Here is a 22,984-nt window from a genome sequence, read left to right as displayed (position 1 = left end):
TGAGAAGTATTCATTTCAGACCTCACCCATCTGCTGTGTCTCCACACACAGATGACCACACTGATCCTTCAAGGGGCATATTCCCTCACCAGTTACGCTTCTGTTTTCCACAAGCTAATAGAGTCCTTTTGGAATCTCCATCATCTTACCAGCTAAAGCTATCTCGTGTCCCCTTTATGTCCTGATTTTCCCTCTTCACTCTTCTCCTACACCCTTTCCACTACTCCAGAGATTCCCCTGATCCCAGCTGCTTTCCCCTGACACACGACCCCACCTTGGATGAAGGGAAGGAGATGTGCGTTGAGGAGAAGAGAACGTTTGAGAAGGTAACCAGAATGGTGAATGGAAAGAGAGAAGGGAGGCGGAAAAGGAAATTAATGCTCATGCCATCGGGTTGGAGACTGTGAGGTATTGCTGCTCTGACCAAAGCGTGGCCTCATCGTGGCAGTAGCTGAAACCATCAACGATGACAGAATAGGAATGGGAGGTGGAATTGATATGGGTGACCTCTGGCAGCAAAGCCTCTGACAGGTGTCACTCACAGGTGAAGTGTGACTGCTTGGTCCTGAATGGCGGTGAGGGAAGAGGGGCGGGGCAGGTGTCGCAATCGTCCCGCTTGCAGGGTTAAGTGCCAGGAGGGAGAGCAGTGGTGGGGGACAAGTGCACAAGCGAGTTACGTAGAGAGCGATCCCTATGTAAACTACAGAATAAGATCTGTATGGAATTCTGATGTTCTCTATTTGTGTAAATATTTAATGTATTTGAGAGCGCAACGGTTCAGTCAATCGGTTCAGAGCGTCTCGATCGCAAAGAGAAATATAGTTTCACGGTGCAGTGCCCCACCTGCTGCTGACAACCAGTACTGCAGGAGGAGCAGAAACAAATAACTCTCAAAACACGAAAATACAACTGCAGATGCTGTGGATCAAAGAATACGTACACAACGCTGGAAGAACTCAGCAGGTCAGGCAGCATCCGTGAGAAAAGAGAAGCCAACGTATCGGGCTGAGACCCTTCATCAGGAATGGGGGGGAAGAGAGGGCCGAAGCCCAGTAATAGAGATAGGGGAGGGGGAAGGCCTAGAGGCGCCAGGTGGAAAACCAATCAGAGGAAAGATAAAGGGGGGAGGGGATAGGCATGAAAGAACTGTAGAGATAAAGGAGCAGAAAGTTGAAAGGGGAGAGAGGCAGAGAGGGACCTGGGATAGGGGGGAGCAAGGGAATTACTGGAAATTGGAGAAATCAATGTTCATACCGCCAGGCTGGAGGCTACCCAGACGGTAGATGAGGTGTTGCTCCTGAGTTTGGCCTCATCATGGCAGTAGAGGAGGCCATGTATGGACATATCCGAATGGGAATGAGAGGCACCCACTTCAACTCTGCTCGTTTATAAATGTAAAACACGGAGTCTGGTATTGCTATTCACTAAAGTTCGTTTATTAGTAACTACGCGATACGGTAATATAAATTCAGGTATCTCAGCCAGGTTAATAATGATTATTTCTAATTGTGAAAATAAGCTTCTTCGAGCTTAGGAGGTAATTGGATACAGTCCTACGACGATAGGTAGAGTTCAGTTCGGATGACTGAGTTGAGTAGTGTTGGAGAGAGTGAGGTGTTTATTTCTTCAGGTAAGCAGATGCCGTCGATCCACCATTTTCCTCCGAAATCCTTTGGAATTTACTGAATGTGACCACAACAAGGAGACCGTCTACTGTGGGTGAGTTATCAACCCAGACGAGGGTTGGACACACTATTACCTTCTGCCGGTCACCCCTTTTTCACACTGTGAGAGCCTCTGATCAATTCTCCTGATTAATCCTCCAAAAAAAAAACAGCAACAATTTTCTGCGGGCACAACAAAGCTCATCCAATATCCAAAACCATGTGTGTGCCCAACAACCAGCTGACTTTGTATTCATCTCTGCATGCTGAACATCAGCTGTCCATCGTATAACGCCGGCCTGGGTCACCGTGACGACCCAGAAGCTGACAGCAGCAGTTAGTGTCCTTGTAGAAATCCCAAACAAACCGTGACCAGTCCTCGCCCCTCTCTCTCTCTGTAACAAGCTGTTTGTGCTGTACAGCTGCACGCTCTCTCTCTTTCTAAAGGCACAGTCCATAAGGGATAATTCAGGATCCCGTCACAAAGGGCATCGAGCCCAAATTGTCCATTTTTCCATTTCCCTCTGTAGATGTTGCCTGAAGGATTTACCTGTGATGGACTGGGCCGCATCCATGACTTCTGTAGGATTTTCTATTCGTGGGCTTTGGCCTTTCCATACCGGCCCATAATGGAACCACTGAACATACTCTCGCCATACGAGCAGAAGTTTGTCATCGCTTCAGATGTCATGCTGAATCTCTGCAAACTTTTAAGTTGTTGGTTGTTGGTAGGTAGGGTTAATACCTGACTTTGAAGAGCACTTGTGAGTTACGTTCCGGCTGGACTTAGTCCTTAAACTGCTGGAGAATAGTGCGGAAAGATCAGGTGCTGTTTTCTCCCAATAGTTCCAAGTGCTCCAGCCATGTCTTGTCACTCTGCAACGTTATCCTTCAATCTCTTTGAATTATGGAGGACAGCATGTGTTTAAATGTCTCTCCAGCAGACTTCATCATGCCTCCAGTATTTCTACTATTTTTTAATGTTTCTCAATTGTACATATGATTTTTTATGTTCAATCGCTGAGCAGCAGTGAAACATCTAATTGGTCTATCAGAGTTCTCTTTGGGAACTAGTTGACTTGATCAACATTTCTGATCTGGCTGTTGTTCACGATGGCACTTAATAAAAAAAAGTCAAGGCACTGCCGTGCTTTCTTCATATTTTCAAAGACATGCCAGCCCCAGGGCAGATCCTCTGAAATGATAACATTGAGGAATGCAAGGTTGCTGACCCTCTCCTCCTGGTCAATAATCAGCTCCTTCCTCTTACTGACATTGAATGACAGGTGTTGTTGTGACTCCACTCAGCCAGACTTTCTTTCCCCTCCCATAACTCACCCTGTGGCCATCGGGCTCCTGGACCAGTTCCCTCGCCTCAGACAATGTGCCAGCGAATCGTTATCACAGCTGTGCTTGAGTTGAAATTGATCCTCAGACTGAAAATTCAGCAAGGAATCCTGAATGGTTTGATAGCAGAGAAAACGAGTGTGGATTCCAGGTATTGATTGTACTTCCATTCTGGAATTACAGCCATTTTGAAGTTACAGGGAGGAGCAACAGTGGAGCTGAAGGCAGTGTGGACAGGGCCAACGAACTTCACCTGTTCTTCAAGAGATCTGACACTGTGGCCCCTGCCCATCCCCCACATGACTCATCTGTTGTCATACTCCACTCTCCCCTCCTCACAGCCCCCCACCCTGCACTCATGACTACACCCCTCCCCCACCTGAAACCACCAGGGTGGGCTTCACAGCTGAACATAGAAACATATAAAATAGGTGCAGGAGAAGGCCATTATCAGCCCCGACTAGGAGTTGAGGATGCCATCGTCTACCTGCTGAACCGTGTCTATGCCCACCTGGACAAGCCGGCGAGCACTGTGAGGGTCATGTTTTTCTGCTTCTCCAGTGCGTTCAACACCATCCGCCCTGCTCTGCTGGGTGAGAAGCTGACAGTGATGCAGGTGGATGCTTCCCTGGTGTCATGGATTATTGATTACCTGACTGGCAGACCACAGTACATGCACTTGCAACACTGTGTGTCAGACAGAGTGGTCAGCAGCACTGGGGCTCCACTCGGGACTGTCCTGTCTCCCTTTCTCTTCACCATCTACACCTCGGACTTCAACTACTGCACAGAGTCTTGCCATCTTCAGAAGTTTTCTGATGACTTTGCCATAGTTGGATGCATCAGCAAGGGAGATGAGGCTGAGTACAGGGTTACGGTGGGAAACTTTGTCACATGGTGTGAGCAGAATCATCTGCAGCTTAATGTGAAAAAGACTAAGGAGCTGGTGGTGGACCTGAGGAGGGCTAAGGCACCGGTGACCCCTGTTTCCATCCAAGGGGTCAGTGTGGACATGGTGGAGGATTACAAATACCTGGGGATACGAATGGACAATAAACTGGACAGGTCAAAGAACACTGAGGCTGTCTACAAGAAATGTCAGAGCTGTCTCTACTTCCTGAGGAGACTGAGGTCCTTTAATGTCTGCCAGACAATGCTGAAGATGTTCTACGAGTGGCCAGTGCTATCATGTTTGCTGTCGTGTGCTGGGCAGCAGGCTGAGGGTAGCAGACACCAACAGAATCAACAGACTCATTCATAAGGCCAGTGATGTTGGGGGGGGGGGGGGGGTGGAACTGAACTCTCTGACGGTGGTGTCTGAAAAGAGGATGCTGTCCAAGTTGCATGCCATCTTGGACAATGACTCCCATCCACTCCATAATGTACTGGTTAGGCACAGGAGTACATTCAGCCAGAGACTCATTCCACTGAGATGCAACACTGAGCGTCATAGGAGGTCATTCCTATCTGTGGCCATCAAACTTTACAACTCCTCCCTCAGAGTGTCAGACACCCTGAGCCAATAGGCTGGTCCTGGACTTATTTTTTCCACTTTGCATGATTAACTTATTATTATTTAATTATTTATTGTTTCATATTGCTATATTTCTTCACTATTCTTGGTGCTGCAGCTGTAATGAAACCCAATTTCCTTTGGGATCAATAAAGTATGTCTGTCTGTCTGTCTGTCTGTCTGTCTGAGTCACTTTATGGACATACCAACAATCTCTATATTTATTGTGTCCTGTTTTAGTATGATTATTATTAAAGTCATAGTAAAGTACAGCACAGAAACAGGCCCTTTGACCCATCTAGACTGTACCAAACCATTTAAACTGCCTTCACCCATCGACCGGCACCCGGTCCATAGCCTTCCATACTCCAGCCATCCATGTACCCATCCAAACCTTTTAAACATTGACATTGAGTTTGCAAGCGCCATTTGTGTTGGCAGCACCTTCAATGCTCTCACCATCCTTTGAGTGAAGATGTTTCCCCTCAGTTCCCCGAAACCTTTCACCTTTCACCCTTAACCCATGACGTCAACTGGTAATCACACACAACCTCAGAGGAAACAGCCTGATTCTATTTACCCTATCTGTACCCCTCAGAATTTTATGTACCTCTATCAAAACTGCCCCCAATCCTCTACGTTCCAAGGAATAAAGTCCTAACCTATTCAATCTTTCTTTATAACTCAAATCCTCCAGTCCTGGCAACATCCTTGTAAGAATAGGACCCTGGATCCTGATGAAGGGTCTCGGCCCGAAACGTTGGCTACTCTTTTCTCACGGATGCTGCCTGACCTGCTGAGTTCTTCCAGCGTTGTGTACCTATTCTTACAAGGATGTTGCCAGGACTGGAAGATTTGAGTTATAAAGTAAGATTAAAAAGGTTAGGACTTTATTCCTTGGAACGTAGAGGATTGGGGGCAGTTCTTCCAGCGTTGTGTACCTATTCTTTGATCCACAGCATTTGCAGTTGTATTTTTGTGTTTTAACATCCTTGTAAATTTTCTCTAGTCTTTCAAACTTATTTACATATTTTCGGACTCTAGGTGGCCTAAGCTGTACACAATATTACAAATTAGGCCCCAACAACATCTTATACAGCTTCAATATTACATCCCGTTTTCTGTACCCAGTACTTTGATTTAGGAAGGCCAATGTGCTAAACGCTTTTGTTATGATCCCATTGACCTGTGAGGTCATTTCAATGAGTTAGGGACCTGTATTCCCAGATCCCTTTGCTGCCCACTCCTCAGTGCCCGACTGTTCACTGTGTAAGATCTACCCTGGATGGTCGTACCAAAGTGCAGCACTTGTCTGTAATAGATCCCACTTTCCATTTTGCAGTCCAGTTTCCCAGCCAGTCCAGATCCCGCTGCAAGCCATGGTAGCCTTCATTGGCCATTACACACACAATCTTGGTGTCATCCGCAAATTAGCCAATCCTTTTAACCACATTGTCATCCTGATCACTGACGTAGGTGACAAACAACGGACCCAGTACGGTAAAACTGTTGAGGGAGATGGTCACAGTGTTACTCTTGAGGGAAATGGTCACAGTGTTGCTCTTGTGGGATATGATCACGGTGATACTCGAGGGAGATGGTCACGGTGATACTGTTGAGGGAGATGGTCACAGTGATAATCTTGAGGGAGATGGTCACAGTGTTGCTCTTGTGGGATATGATCACGGTGATACTCGAGGGAGATGGTCACGGTGATACTGTTGAGGGAGATGGTCACAGAGTTACTCGAGGGAGATGGTCATAATGATACTCTTGAGGGAGTTGGTCACGGTGATACTCTTGAGGGAGATGGTCACAGAGTTACTCTTGAGGGAGATGGTCACGGTGATACTCTTGAGGGAGATGGTCACGGTAATACTCTTGAGGGAGATGGTCACAGTGATACTCTTGAGGGAGATGGTCACGGTAATACTCTTGAGGGAGATGGTCACGGTAATACTCTTGAGGGAGGTGGCCACAGTGATACTCTTGAGGGAGGTGGCCACAGTGATACTCTTGAGGGAGATGGCCACAGTGATACTCTTGAGGGAGATGGTCACGGTAATACTCTTGAGGGAGGTGGCCACAGTGATACTCTTGAGGGAGGTGGCCACAGTGATACTCTTGAGGGAGATGGTCGCAGTGATACTCTTGAGGGAGATGTCCACAGTGATACTCTTGAGGGAGATGGTCACAGTGATACTCTTGAGGGAGATGGTCACGGTAATACTCTTGAAGGAGATGGCCACAGTGATACTCTTGAGGGAGATGGTCACAGTGATACTCTTGAGGGAGATGGTCGCAGTGTTACTCTTGAGGGAGATGGCCACAGTGATACTCTTGAGGGAGATGGTCACGGTAATACTCTTGAGGGAGATGGTCACGATGATACGCTTGAGGGAGATGGTCACGGTAATACTCTTGAGGGAGATGGTCACGGTAATACTCTTGAGGGAGATGGTCACGGTAATACTCTTGAGGGAGATGGTCGCAGTGTTACTCTTGAGGGAGATGGTCACGGTAATACTCTTGAGGGAGATGGTCACGGTAATACTCTTGAGGGAGATGGTCACGATGATACGCTTGAGGCAGATGGCCACAGGTGTCCTTTGCACTGGCTGTTCAACGCCTTCCCTCTTCCTGACTGTCACCCAGTTTCCTGTATTCTACACCCTGGGTGTAGCTACCTGTCTGTATGTCCTATCTGTCACTGACTCAACCTCCTGAGTGATCCGGTGTTCATCCAGTTCCAGGTTCAACTGCTTATCGTGGATTGCTAGAAGCTGCAGCTGGATGCACTTCTCGCAGGTGAAGTTGTCAGGGACACTAAAGTTCTGCCTGCCTTCCCCCAAAATACCAAGAGGAGCATTGTACTATCCTGTCCAGCAATCCTAACTGAACAAATATAAAGGAAAAACAATCAATAAACTGTGAAGGGAAAGAAATCTGCGTCCAGCTTTTCACTTTCTCTGACTGAAGCCTCACGTCACTGAACATCTCAAGCTTCGGATTTCCGATTGGCCGTTGCTCAATCGTTCTTTATGTTTTGTGCGTTTTCTCAGCTGCATCGGATCCGGAGCGAACAATAATTTCGTTCTCGTTTACACTTGTGTACTGGAAAAGACAACACTGCACACAGTTTTCAATATCGAATGATGGATGCTTGGAAGTTGAGTTCATTTCAGTGCCGCCTTTAACCACAGGGGGCGGTGGCGAGCGGTCCAGAGATCGGCGCAGTTTCATGGTGCAGCACCGCCACCCTCTGGTAGTGACTGGTACTGCAGGAGGAGCGGAATGAAAATGAGGCAACTCTCGTGGGCAGGAACAACAGGGGCAAGAATTTATTGTGTACGGAACGTGCGCTTCAACAGCAGGACCAACATTTACTGTCACCGAATATCCTTGAAAAATGAGCGACTTAAGCTACTACACTCTGTTTGGTGTCATCCATATACGTTTGTACATCAATTCCTTAACAATAATTTAAACTATCTTTATTAAGGTTACCATTCTATTAACAGGTGAAGTTATTGGATAATTAATATATCTCTCTCAATTCAAATGTGTGGCCACTGGGAGATGATGTAATGGAATGGGAATTGGAAGTGGAATTGAAATGGGTGACACTTCTGTTGGGGTCATTTACTGTGTTCTGTGCTCCCAGTGTGGCCTCCTGTAAATCTGTGAGACCCGACGTAGATTGGGAGACCACTTCACCGAGCACCTACATCCGTCCCCTAGAACAAGTGGTATCTCCCAGTGGCCACTCATTTTAATTCCACTTCCCATTCCCATTCAGGTATGTGCACCAATGGCCTGGTCTACTGTCACAATGAGGCCACACTTGGGTTGGAGGAACAACATCTTATATTGTCTGGGTAGCCTCCAAACTGATGGCATGAATGTCGATTTCTCCAACTTCCAGTAATGCCCCCACGCTTCCTCCTTCACCATTTTCCCTCCCCCAGCTGATCTCCTTGCCCACCCATCGCCTCCCTCTGGTGCTCCTCCCCCCCCCCTTTTTCTTTCTTCCATGGACTTCTGTCTCTTTCACCAATCTCTTCCCAGCTCTTTACTTCATCCCTGCAGGTTTCACTGATCACCTGGTGTTTCTCTCTCCTCTCCCCCAGACTTTTAAATCTGCTCCTCAGCTTTCATTTCTCTAGCCCTGCTGAAGGGTTTCGGCCTGAAACCGCGACTGTGCTTTTTTCCATAGATGCTGCCTGGGCTGCTTAGTTCCGCCAGCATTTTGTGTGGGGAAGTCAGCAGGCCATGCAGCATCTATGGAAAGGAATACAGTCAGCGTCTCGGGCTGAAACCCTTCAGCAGGATTGGAAAGGAAGGGGACAACTCAGAGTTAGAAGGTGAAGAATGTGAGGAAGATGTACAAGGTGGCAGGTGATAGGTGGAGACTCCAGGAGAGAGAATTGGCATGGAATACGAACTCCACGGATTCAGACTGATGCATGTTATCTGCATTTCCTCAAACAAAAATGGGTTCAAAACCAACTAACTGATTACTGCTGGAATCCCAGTTCTACTTGTCTTGTTCTGTCTGGGCAGCCTGCAACCTAGTGACATGAACAACAAATTTTCAAACTTCCCATATTTACTCCACTCTGTCACTTTTCCTTTTTCTCTCTGTCCTCCTGATCGACACACCCCATCACCTTCTCTCTTCCCCCTCCTCCCCATCTGCCCATCCCCCAACCACTCCCCCACCTCGTTCCCTTTATTCTGGCTCTACTTTCCTCTCCTAACAGATTCCATCATCTTGGTCACTGCCACCTCTCACCTCCCAGCTTTTGACACATTTCCACCCTCTACCCTTCCCTCATCTATCACTCCCTCACCTGGATCCACCCACCACCGGCCAGCTTTTACCCCACCCTTCTCTTTATCATTCCACACCGGTCCTCTCTCCTTTTTTCTCAGCCCAATTGAAGGGGGCGGGAACCAAAATGCTGATTATTCATCTCCCTCTATAGATGCTGCCTGGCACGCTGAGATTCTCCAGCCTGTTACCGTCACGTGACCCGTCTCCCCAAGATTCACCTTGACCTCCCTCTCCCAGGCAGCATCATCCCCACTTGGCCCAGTTACCCTGTTAGTCCGGGTGGACTTTAGCACCCGGGGGACCCGGGGAGCTCAGGACCCGCCGTCCGCGGCTGCTGCTGAATCCGCAGTGTTTCTGTTCCGTTGACGGATGCGGTGAACGAGTTAAAACTAATGGATCGATAATTCTCACATCGTGTTTATTTCACTCTCCGCACATTTATATTTACATTGACTTACTCCTAACGCCGGTCCCGGACCCGACCCGTTTACAGACCTGGAGCCGAACCGGAGCAGAGTCTTAGCCACTCGTTTTTATTTGCAGTCCCGAAGTAAGGATAAAGTTTCTCCGTGAATTTATTCCCAGTGAAGGTGTGGAGATGGGACTTGGTCTCCGCGTTGTAAAATGAAACTGTTCCGGACTCGTAACTGAGATAAACTCCCACCGTCCCGGGGATGGGACCGGCCGGGAGACGGGACACAGGGGAGGTGAAAACCCACATCACGTCATCAACCCGCGCGATGGTCCAGAATCCGTTCTCCGGACTCAGTGTGACCCTTCTCTTCCTCTCCACAGACTCTGCGGCGACTCCCAGACTCCACCACCGATTCCCCATCACCTCCACCTCCCAGTAATGTCTCCCCGATGTGAATCCCTCCGATCCCAGCACACATTCCCAGTCTGTGAACCTCTTCCCGGTGTCAGGGAGCCTCCTCTGGGTCCCGGTCCGTCTCACACTCTTCCGATCCTCAGACACCTCGAGCCACGGATTCGCCGTTTCCACATCCAGGGTGACAGAGACTGGGGGGAGAAGCAGAGAATTAGAGAGTCCCCGGGATCGGGGGAGACTCGGGCAGGGCGGCCCCCGGGATCGGGGGGAGACTCGGGTAGCGCGGCCCCGGGACCGGGGGGAGACTCGGGCAGCGCGGCCCCGGGATCGGGGGGAGACTCGGGCAGCGCGGCCCCGGGATCGGGGGGAGACTCGGGCAGCGCGGCCCCCGGGATCGGGGGGGGGGGGGGGAGACTCGGACAGCGCGGCCCCCGGGATCGGGGGGAGACTCGGACAGCGCGGCCCCGGGATCGGGGGGAGACTCGGACAGCGCGGCCCCGGGATCGGGGGGAGACTCGGACAGCGCGGCCCCGGGATCGGGGGGAGACTCGGACAGCGCGGCCCCGGGACCGGGGGGAGACTCGGACAGCGCGGCCCCGGGATCGGGGGGAGACTCGGACAGCGCGGCCCCGGGGATCGGGGGGAGACTCGGGCAGCGCGACCCCGGGGATCGGGGGGAGACTCGGGCAGCGCGACCCCGGGGATCGGGGGGAGACTCGGGCAGCGCGGCCCCCGGGGATCGGGGGGAGACTCGGGCAGCGCGGCCCCGGGATCGGGGGGAGACTCGGGCAGCGCGGCCCCGGGGATCGGGGGGAGACTCGGGCAGCGCGGCCCCCGGGATCGGGGGGAGACTCGGACAGCGCGGCCCCGGGATCGGGGGGAGACTCGGACAGCGCGGCCCCGGGATCGGGGGGAGACTCGGGCAGCGCGTCCCCGGGAATCGGGGGAGACTCGGGCAGCGCGGCCCCGGGGATCGGGGGGGGGGGAGACGGGCAGCGTGGCCCCTGGATCGGGGGGAGACTCGGGCAGTGCGGCCCCGGGACCGGGGGGGGAGACGGGCAGCGTGGCCCCGGGATCGGGGGGAGACTCGGGCAGCGCGGCCCCGGGACCAGGGGAGACTCGGGCAGCGCGGCACCGGGATCAGGGGAGACTCGGGCAGCGCGTCCCCGGGAATCGGGGGGGGGGGGGAGACTCGGGCAGCGCGGCCCCCGGGATCGGGGGGAGACTCGGACAGCGCGGCCCCGGGATCGGGGGGAGACTCGGACAGCGCGGCCCCGGGATCGGGGGGAGACTCGGACAGCGCGGCCCCGGGATCGGGGGGAGACTCTGACAGCGCGGCCCCGGGACCGGGGGGAGACTCGGACAGCGCGGCCCCGGGATCGGGGGGAAGACTCGGACAGCGCGGCCCCGGGGATCGGGGGGAGACTCGGGCAGCGCGACCCCGGGGATCGGGGGGAGACTCGGGCAGCGCGGCCCCCGGGGATCGGGGGGAGACTCGGGCAGCGCGGCCCCGGGATCGGGGGGGAGACTCGGGCAGCGCGGCCCCGGGGATCGGGGGGAGACTCGGGCAGCGCGGCACCGGGGATCGGGGGGAGACTCGGGCAGCGCGGCCCCGGGACCAGGGGAGACTCGGGCAGCGCGGCACCGGGATCAGGGGAGACTCGGACAGCGCGGCCCCCGGGATCGGGGGGAGACTCGGGCAGCGCGGCCCCGGGGATCGGGGGGAGACTCGGGCAGCGCGGCCCCGGGACCAGGGGAGACTCGGGCAGCGCGGCACCGGGATCAGGGGAGACTCGGGCAGGGCGGCCCCCGGGATCGGGGGGAGACTCGGACAGCGCGGCCCCGGGATCGGGGGGAGACTCGGACAGCGCGGCCCCGGGGATCGGGGGGAGACTCGGGCAGCGCGGCCCCCGGGGATCGGGGGGAGACTCGGGCAGCGCGGCCCCGGGATCGGGGGGAGACTCGGGCAGCGCGGCCCCGGGGATCGGGGGGAGACTCGGGCAGCGCGGCCCCGGGGATCGGGGGGGGAGACTCGGGCAGCGCGGCCCCGGGACCAGGGGAGACTCGGGCAGCGCAGCCCCGCGGCCAGGGGAGACTCGGGCAGCGCGTCCCCGGGAATCGGGGGAGACTCGGGCAGCGCGGCCCCGGGGATCGGGGGGGGGGGGGAGACGGGCAGCGTGGCCCCGGGATCGGGGGGAGACTCGGGCAGTGCGGCCCCGGGACCGGGGGGGGAGACTCGGGCAGCGCGGCCCCGGGACCAGGGGAGACTCGGGCAGCGCGGCCCCGGGACCAGGGGTGACTCGGGCAGCGCGGCCCCGGGACCAGGGGAGACTCGGGCAGCGCGGCACCGGGATCAGGGGAGACTCGGGCAGCGCGTCCCCGGGAATCGGGGGGGGGGGAGACTCGGGCAGCGCGTCCCCGGGAATCGGGGGGAGGGGGGAGACTCGGGCAGCGCGGCCCCGGGAATCGGGGGAGATGCCGACAGGACCATTTCCCGGGGTATTACCCAAACACAGCGGATGGACAATTAGTACTTTCCCAAGATTTTTCCTCGACATGGAGAGCGGATTTTTCCCGATCAACAAACACAAAATTCTGGAGGATCTCAGCGGGTCAAGCGGCGTGTGATAAGGGAGATGTACAGTCGATGTGTCAAGGCAAGACCTTAACTCACGAATGGAAAGAAAGACGGGAGATAGCAGTGGAAATGGGTGTGAGGAAGGGGTGGAGCAACAACTGGATCCAGATGAGGATGGGGTGAGTAAACACTGGAGGCATTTAAAGAGGAGGTAAGGCAGAATTCATCCGTGCCGACCAACCCACTTTAATGAACTAGTTCCATTTACCTGTATTTGCCCATTATTCCTTTAAACCTTTCCTACCCACGTACCCATCCAGGTGTCTCTTAAATCATTGTAACTATCCACCTTTACGGTTTCCTTTAGCACCCTCCTGAGCTCCAGGAAAAAGACCAAGAATATCCAGCCTCTCCTTATAACACAAACCCTCCAGTCCCAGTAACATCCTTGTAAATCTGTTTTATACCCTTTAAGTTTAATGACATCCTTCCTGTAGAAAGATCACCAACACTGGACAGAGTGATCCAAATCATAAAGACAAGAAAATCTGCAGATGCTGGAAATCTAAAGCAACACACACAAACCCTTGGCCCAAATCATCAACTATTTATTCATATCCAGAGCTTCTGTCTGACCTGCTGAGCTCCTCCAACAGTCTGTGTGTTACTCTGCTCCAAATGTGGCCTTCCCAATGTCTTGTACACTCATAACCTGACGTCCCAGCTCCTGCACTCAGTATTCCGACTGATGAAGACAATCACCTCCTGGTCTCTCTGTTCCACAACACTCTCCAGGGCCCCCGATTGATGTGTAAATCCTGTCCTGGTTTACCTTCCAAAATGCAACACCCTCATCTCTCTGAATTAAAATCAATTTCCATCCAATGGCTCAGAGACCCAATTAATCAGGATCTCGTTGTAATCTTGGACAAAGCATGAACAACGGGTTATGTATTGGATAAGGCAGTGCTATTCCATCTTGAGGTGTTCCAGAGTTCAGAGTTCAATTGCGACACCATCTGTAAGGAGTTTGTACTTTCTCCCCGGGACCCCTAAACAGCAGTAAGGACTTGGCCTTCAAATTACAATGGGAGATAGAAAATACATGGCAAAAGGGCAATGTTACCATGGTCATGGGTATGCAAGTAGATTGTTAAAATCAGGCTGATGTGGGATTACAGGAGGGAGAACTCCGAGAGTGCCTATGAGATGGCTTTTTAGAGCAGCTCATGGTTAAGCCCACAAGAGGATCAGATACTCTGGATTGGGTGTTGATTAGAATTAATTGATATTTTAAGATGCAAGACTCAGGGACAAATGATCATAATATGATCAAATTCACCCTGGAATTTGCAGGGAAGCTAAAGTCAGGATGACAGTGTAGTGAAGGGAATTACAGAGGCATGAGAGAGGAGTTGGCTAGAATTGATTGGAAAAGAACACTGGCAGGGACATCGGCAGAGCAGGAATGGCTTCGGGAAGCAATTCAGAAGGCACAGGATATAGACAATTATATCTCCTTGTGTTCACAGTTCTATCTCCTTTACCATAGCATTGGAGAGGGATAGGAACAGGCAAGTTAGGAAAGTGTTTAATTGAGTAAGGGGAAATATGAGGCTATCAGGCAGGAACTTGAAAGCATAAATTGGGAACAGATGTTCTCAGGGAACTGTATGGCAGAAATGCAGCAAATGTCCAGGGGATATTTGAGTGTAATTCTGCATAGGTACATTCCAATGAGACAGGGAAAGGATGGTAGAGTGCTCGAGCCGTGGTGTACAAAGTCTGTTGTAAATCTAGTCAAGAAGGAAAGCTTACAAAAGGTTCAAAAAAACTAGGTAATGATAGAGATCTAGAAGACTATAAAACTAGCAGGAAGGAGCTTAAGAAGGAAATTGGGAGAGCCAGAAGGGCCATGAGAAGGCCTTGGTGCCTTAAGGATTAAGGAAAACCACAAGTTAGTGTTCAAATATGTGAAGAGCAAGAGGATAAGATGTGACAGAATAGGACCAATCAAGTGTGACAGCGGAAAAGTATGTATGGAACCGGAGGAGATAGCAGAGGCACATAATGAATACTTCGCTTCTGAATTTACTACAGAGAAGGATCTTAGCAATTGTGGGGATGACTTACAGCATACTGAAATGCTTGAGCATGTAGATATTAAGAAACAGGATGTGCTCTAGCTTTGGAAAGCATCAAGTTGGATAAGTCACCGAGACCGGACAAGATGTACCCCAGGCTACTGTGGGAAGCAAGGGAGAAGATTGCTGGGCCTCTGATGAAGATCTTTGCATCATCAATGAGGATGGGAGAGGTTCGGGAGGATTGGAGGGTTGTGGATGTTGTTCCCTTATTTAAGAAAGGGAGTAGAGATAGCCCATAAAATTATAGACCAGTGAGTCTTACTTCAGTGGTTGGTAAGTTGATGGAAAAGATCCTGAGAGGCAGGATTGATGAACATTTGGAGAGGCATAATATGATTACGAATAGTCAGCATGGCTTTGTCAAAGGCAGGTTGTGCCTTACGAGTCTGATTGAATTTTTTGAGGATGTGACTAAACACATTGGTGAAGGTAGAGCAGAAGATGTAGTGTATATGGATTTCAGCAAGGCATTTAATAAGGTACCCCAAGCAAGGCTTAATGAGAAAGTAAGGAGGCATGGGATCCAAGGCGACATTGCTTTGTGGATCCAGAATTGGCTTGCCCACAGAAGGCAAAGAGTGGTTGTAAACAGGTCATATTCTGCATAGAGTTGGTGACCAGTGGTGTGCCTCAGGGATGTGTTCTGGGACCCCTATTCTTCGTAATTTTTATAGATGACCTAGATGAGGAAGTGAAGGGTGGGGGTTAGCAAATTTGCTGATGACACAAAGGTTGGGGGTGTTGTGGATAGTGTGGAGGGCTGTCAGAGATTACAGTGGGACATGAATAGGATGCAAAACTAGGCTGAGAAGCTGCAGATGTAGTTCAACACAGATAACTGTGAGGTGGTTCATTTTGGTAGGTCAAATATGATGGCAGAATATAGTATTAACGTTAAGACCCTTGGCAGTGTGGGGGATCAGAGGGATCTCGGGGTCCGAATCCACAGGACGCTCAAAGCTGCACGCAGGTCGACTCTGCGGTTAAGAAGGCATACGGTACATTAGCCTTCGTCAATCAAGGGATTGAATTTAGGATCCGAGAGGTAATGTTGCAGCTATATAGGACCCTGGGCAGACCCCACTTGGAGTACTGTGCTCAGTTCTGGTTGCTTCACTACAGGAAGGATGTGGAAACCATAGAAAGGGTGCAGAGGAGACTTACAAGGATGTTGCCTGGATTGGTTGAATGATGGAGGATGAGAGGTGACCTGATAGAGGTGTATAAGATGATGAGAGGTATTGATCTTGTGGATCTTTTTCCCAGGGCTGAAATGGCTAACATGAGAGGGCACAGTTTTAAGGTGCTCGGAAGCAGGTACAGAGGAGATGTCAGGGGTAAGTTTTTTATACAGAGAGTGGTGAGTGCATAGAATGGGCTGCCGGCGATGGTGGTGGAGGCGGATACAATAGGGTTGTCCTGGATAAGTACATGGATCTCAGAAGAATAGAGGGCTAAGGGTAACCTTAGTTAAATTCTCAGGTAAGGACATGTTCACCAGTTTTGTGGGCTGAAGGGCTTGCATTGTGCTGTAGGCTTTTTATGTTTCTATGTTTCTACATCCCAAAGGAAGTATTTTAAAGGCAAGCTGATATAACTGTGGCTGACAAGAGAAGTCAAAGCCAACATAAAAGCCAAAGAGACAGAATACAATAGAGCAAAAAGTAGTGAGAAGTTAGAGGATTGGGAAACTTTTAAAACCAACAGAAGGCAACTAAACAGTCATAAAGAAGGTAAAGATGGAATACAAAATTAAGTTAGCCAATAATATTAAACAGGTTAACAGAAGTTTCTTCAGATACATCAAGGGTGAAAGACCACAAGACATAGGAGCAGAATTAGGCCATCTGCCCATCCACTCTGCTCCACCACTCAATCATGGCTGATCCTTTTTTTTAATCTCCTCCTCAACCCCAGTTCTCAGCCTTCTCCCCATAACCTTTGAAACCATGTCCATTCAAGAGCCTAGCAATCTCTGCCTTAAATACACCCAACAACCTGGCCTCCACAGCTGCATGTGGTAACAGATTCAACTGAAGAAATTTCTCCACATGCCCCCTCATTCTTCTGAAATTCAGGCGCAGAGCCATCAAACGTTGCTTGTATGATAACCCTTTCATTCCTGGAATCATCCTTGTGAACCTCCTCTGGACCCTCTCTAATGCCAGTACATTTGAGGAGTCCAAAACTATTCACAATACTCAATGTGAGGCCTCACCAGTGCCTTATAAAGCCTCAGCATCACATCCCTGCTCTTGTATTCTAGACCTCTTGAAATTAATGCTAACATTGCATTTGCCTTCCTCACCACCGACTCAACCTGCAAGTTAACCTTTACAGTGTTCTGCACAATGACTCCCAAGTCCTTGTGCATCTCAGATTTTTGGATTTTTTCCCCGTTTAGAAAATTGTCTGCACATTTACTTTTACCAATTTCTTCTACCAATATGCAATGTGAATGATCATGCATTTTCCAGCATTGTATTTCATTTGCCACTTTCTTGCCCATTCTCCTAATCTCTCCAAGTTCTTCTGCATCCTACCTGTTTCCTCAACACTACCTGCCCCTCCACCAATCTTCATATCATCTACAAACTTGTCAGCAAAGCCATCTATTCCATCATCTAAACGTTTACATACAGCGTAAAAAGAAGTTGTCTCAACACCGATCCCTGCAGAACACCACTTGTCATTGGCAGCCAACCAGGAAAGGATCCTTTTATTCCCATTCACTGCCTCCTACTAATCAGCCAATTCTCTAACCATGTTAGTAACTTGTCTGTAGTACCATGGGCTCTTAACTTGGGAAGCAGCCTCATGTGTGGCACCTTGTATATTTGGCCCCTTTACTATCTACTTGTAATCTCCTCAGAAAATTCCAGCAGATTCATCAGGCAGGATTTTCCCTGAAGGAAACCATGCTGACTTTATACTATCTTCTCCTGTGTCACCACGTACTCCATCACCCCCCCCCCCCCCGTGCTTAACAATTGACTCAAATATCTTCTCAATCACTGAGGTCAGACTAACTGGTCTATAATTTCCTTTCTGCTGCCTTCCTCCTTTTTTAAACAGTGGAGTGACATGTGCAATTTTCCAGTCATCTGGCACCATGCCAGATTCCAATCATTTTCCAAAGGTCATTTCTACTGCCACCACAATCTGTAACACCACCTCTTTCAGAACCCTAGGGTGCAGTTCATCTGGTCCGGGTGACTTCTGTACCTTCAGGTCTTTCAGCTTTTTGAGCATCTTCTCTCTTATAATACAGCGCCATGCAGAAGTCAAAATTCCTGTTACTGTGAATAGTTTAGTGAGTAGAAGATGAACTGATCTCCAAAATTCATGAAATTAAAGATGAAACATTCTTTTCAACATTTTAAGTAAGTTTAGTGTATTATTTCTGTTTTGTACAATTTTAGAGTGAAAAAAATGCAAAAGTTTGGCACCCCAAGAGACTTGAGCTCTCAGATAACTTTTACTAAGGTTTCAGACCTTAATTAGTTTGTTAGGGCTTTGGCTTGTTCACTGTCATTTTTAGGAAAAGCCAGGTGATGCAAATTTCAAAGTTTTATAAATACCCAGACTCCTCAAACCTTGTCCCAACAATCCACAGCCATGGGCTCCTCTAAGTAGCTGCCTAGCACTCTGAAAATTAAAATAAATGATGCCCACAAAGCAGGAGGAGGTTATAAGAAGATAGCAAAGCATTTTCAGGTAGCTGTTTCCTCTGTTCGAAATGTAATTAAGAAATGGCAGTTAACGGGAATGGTGGAGGTCTGGAAGACCAAGAAAACTTTCTGAGAGAACAGCTCATAGGATTGCTAGAAAAGCAAATCAAAACACCCGTTTGACAGCAAAAGACCCTTCAGGAAGACTTAGCAGACTCTGGAGTGATGGTGCACTGTTCTACTGTGCAGCAACAACTGCACAAATATGACCTTCATGGAAGAGTCATCAGAAAAAAACCTTCCCTGTATCCTCACCATAAAATTCAGTGTCAGAAGTTTGCAAAGGAACATCTAAACAAGCCTGATGCATTTTGGAAGCAAGTCTTGTGGAATGATGAAGTTAAAATAGAACTTTTTGGCCGCAATGAGCGAAGGTATGTTTGGAGAAAAAAGGGTGTAGAATTTCATGAAAAGAACACCTCTCAAACTGTTAACTGCTTTGGGCCTGTGTTGCAGCCAGTGGTACGGGGAACATTTCACTGGTGGAGGGAAGAATGAATTCAATTAAATGCCAGCAAATTCTGGAAGCAAACAACACACCATCTGTAAAAAAGCTGAAGATGAAAAGAGGATGGCTTCTACAACAAGGTAACGATCCTAAACCTCATCAAAAGTCTGTGGAGAGATCTCAAAAGAGCAGTGCATGCAAGACGGCCCACGAATCTCACAGAACTAAAAGTTTGAATGGGGGAAAATCCCCCAAACAAGAATGGAAAGACTCATAGCTGGCTACAGAAAGAGTTTACAAGCTGTGATACTTGCCAAAGGGAGTGTTACTAAGCACTGACCATGCAGGGTGCCCAAACTTCTGGTTTGGGCCCTTTTACTTTGTTGTTATTTTGAAACTGTAAAAGATGGAATTAAAAAAAGTAATCTTGCTTAAAATATTAAAGAAATGTGTCATCTTTAACTTTATGCCTTTTGGAAATCCAGTCATCTTTTACTCATTTATTCACAGCAACAGAAATTTTGAAAAGGGGAGCCCAAACTTTTGCATGCCACTGTAGTAACTGCACTCACTTCTCTTCCTTCACACACTACAACATCGGGAACACTGCTAGTGTCTTCCACAGTGCAGACTGATGCAAAATAGTCATTTACTTCACCAGCCGCCTCCTTGTCCCCTGTTATAATTTCTCCTGCCACATTTGCTAGCAGTCCTATATCCACTCAAGGACCTATTTCACTTTTATTTTTAACATAATTGAAAAAACCTTTACCATCCACTGTGATATTATTAGCAAGCTTACTTTCACATTTCATCTTTTCCCTTCCAATGATTTTTTAGTTGCTCTCTGTACATTTTTAAAAACTTCCCAATCCGCTATCATCTCACTAATTTTTGCTTTGTTGTATGTCCTTTCTTTTGCTTTTACAACAGCTTTGACTTCCCTAGTCAGTCATGGTTGTACTATTTTACTATTTGAGTATTTCTTCATTGTTGGAAATCCTCATGTCCTGCACCTTCCTCATTTGTTTGCCCCAGAAACGCACAGCATTGCTGCTCTGCTGACATCCCTGCCAGCAGCTCTTTCCAATTTACTTTGACCAACTCCTCTCTCGTACCACTGTAATTTCTCTTACTCCACTGAAATACTGCTACATCAGACTTTACTTTCTCCCAATCAAATTTCAAGTTGAACTGAATCATTCTGTGATCACTGGTTCCTAAGGGTTCTTTTACCTTAAGCTCCCTAATCGCCTCCGGTTTGTTACATAACAGCCAATCCAGTACAGCTGGTCCCTAGTAGGCTCAACAACAAACTGCTCTAAAAAGCCACCTCTTAGGCATTCAACAAACTCACTCTCTTGAGATCCATTACCAACCTGATCTTCCCCATTGACCTGCATGTTGAAATCTCCCACGACTACCATAACATCGCCCTTTTGATTCTCCTTTTCTATTTCCTGTTGTAATCTGTGGTCCACCTCCCAGCCACTGTTGGGAGGCCTGTATATAACTGCCATCAACCTCCTTTTACCCTTGCAGTTTCTTAACTCAACCCACAAGGACTCAATGTCTTCCGATCCTATGTCACATCCTTCTACTGATTGGATGCCATTCTTCACCAATAGAGCCACACCACCCCCTCTGTCTACCTTCCTATCACTCCGATATAATGTGTAACCTTGGACATTCAGCTCCCATTGACAACCATCCTTCAGCCACAATTCAATGATAGCTACAACATCATACTGGCAATTTGTAATCGTGCAACAAGATCATCCACTTTACTTCTTACACTACATGCATTCAGATACAACACCTTGAGTACTGTATTTGTTATCCTTTCTGATTCTGCATCCCTAATGTTTTGATACTCAGCCTTGTTGGCTGCAACTGGGTCCCATCACCTGCCTGCCATTCCTGACAGTCTGACTGCATGCTATCATTACGTTTACCATCCGTCCTATCCCGAGTTCCTTCACTCCAGTTCCCACCCCCGACCCCCCCCCCCCCCCCGCCAAATTAGTTTAAACCTCCCCAATAGCTCTAACAAACTTGCCCGCAGGAATATTGAACCCCTCGGGTTCAGGTGCAACCCATCACTTCTGATCAGGTCATACCTCCCCCAGAAGAGATCCCAATGATCCAAGAACCTGAAGCCTGCCCCCCTGCACCAGCTTCTCAGCCACACATTTATCTGCCAAATCCTCCTGTTTCTACCCTCACTGGTGCGTCGCACAGGCAGCCATCCAGAAATTACTACCCGGCAGGTCCTAAATTCTGGATTAGAGAGAGGCAAGAGTGGACATCGGACTGCTGGAAAACAAAGCTGGAGAGGTAGTAATGGGGGACAATGAAAGGGTGGAGAAACTGAAGAAATATTTTGCAACAGTCTTCACTGTAGGAGAGACTAGCAGTAAGGTGGAAGTTCCAGATGTCAGGGGGCATGACATGATGTGTGTGAAGTTGCCATTATAGATGGAAAAGTCTTGAGAGACTTAAAGATCTTAAAATAGCTAAGTCACCTGAACTAGATGGTGAACATGCCAGAGATCTGAAACAGACCATAAGACAAAGGAGCAGAAGTCAGCCATTTGGCCCATCGAGTCTGCTCTGCCATTTCATCATGAGCTGATCCAATCTCCCCTTTAGTCCCATTCCCCCGCCTTCTCACCATAACCCTTGATGCCCTGACTACTAGATAGCTATCAATCTCTGCCTTAAATACACCCAATGACTTGGCCTCCACTGCCGCCCGTGGCAACAAATTCTATAGATTCACCACACTCTGGCTAAAAACATTTTTTCACATCTCTTCTGAATAGGCGCCCTGCAATCCTCAAGTCATGTCCTCTCGTACTAGACTCCCCTACCATGGGAAACAACTTTGCCACATCCACTCTGTCCATGCCTTTCAACATTCGAAATGTTTCTATGAGGTCCCCCCTTATTCTTCTAAACTCCAAGGAGTACAATCCAAGAGCGGTCAAACATTCCTCATATGTTAACCCTCTCATTCCCAGAATCATTCCAGTGAATCTTCTCTGTACCCTCTCCAATGTCAGCACATCCTTTCTTAAATAAGGAGCCCAAAACTGTACACAGCATTCCAAGTGAGGTTTTACCTTATAGAGCCTCAACATCACATCCCTGCTCCAATACTAGGTGGATAGGTGGCTATAAATAGGTGGCTGAAGAGATCGTGGAGGCATTAGCAATGATCTTTCAAGAATCACTAGATTTTTGATTGGTTCTGGAAGACTAGAAAATTGTCTTCTGTTCAAGAGAGAGGCAGAATAAAGAAACTCTGGGCCAGTTACTGACCTCAGTGGTTGGGAAGATGCTGTAGTTGATTATTAAGGAGGAGTTGTCAGGGTACTTGGAAGCACATGATTAAATAGGCTGCAGTCAGCATGGTTTCCTCAAGGGAAAATCTTGCCTGACAAATTGGTTGGAATTCTTTGAAGAAATAACAAGCCAGATAAACAAAGGAGAATCAGTTGATGTTGTGTACTTGGATTTTCAGAAGACCTTTGACAAGGTGCCACATGAGGCTGCTTAACAAACAACGAGCCCACGGTATTACAGGAAAGATCCTAGCATAGACAAAGCCGTGGCTGATTGGCAGGAGGCATAGAGTGGGAATACAGGGAGCCTTTTCTGGTGGCTGCCAGTGGCCAGTGGTGTTCCACAGGGGTCTGTGTTGGGACTGATTCTTTTTACATTGTATGTCAATGATTTGGATGATAGATTTGATGGCTTTGTTGAAAAGTTTGCAGATTATATGAAGATAGGTGGAAGGGCAGGTACTTTTGAGAAAGTAGCGAAGCTACAGGACTTAAGATAGTTTTGGAGAATGGGCAAAGAAATGACAGATGGAATACAGTGTT

At 49.1% G+C, this 22,984-nt stretch overlaps 1 protein-coding gene across 1 annotated transcript in view; it reads right to left on the bottom strand.

Moving 5' to 3' along the window:
* Positions 1 to 9,744: 9,744 nt before the first annotated feature.
* LOC132394718 (zinc-binding protein A33-like) overlaps positions 9,745 to 22,984 on the bottom strand; it is a 31,089-nt gene continuing 17,849 nt past the window's right edge. The window contains exon 6 of the mRNA XM_059971102.1: positions 9,745 to 10,381. Coding sequence (XP_059827085.1) covers positions 9,849 to 10,381 — 533 coding nt within the window. The 3' untranslated portion in view covers positions 9,745 to 9,848. The remainder of the gene's footprint in view (positions 10,382 to 22,984) is intronic.

This window comes from Hypanus sabinus, chromosome 5 (genome assembly GCF_030144855.1).
Source record: "Hypanus sabinus isolate sHypSab1 chromosome 5, sHypSab1.hap1, whole genome shotgun sequence".
Taxonomy (NCBI): Eukaryota; Metazoa; Chordata; class Chondrichthyes; order Myliobatiformes; family Dasyatidae; genus Hypanus; species Hypanus sabinus.
This window is presented reverse-complemented; position numbering and strand designations above follow the sequence as displayed.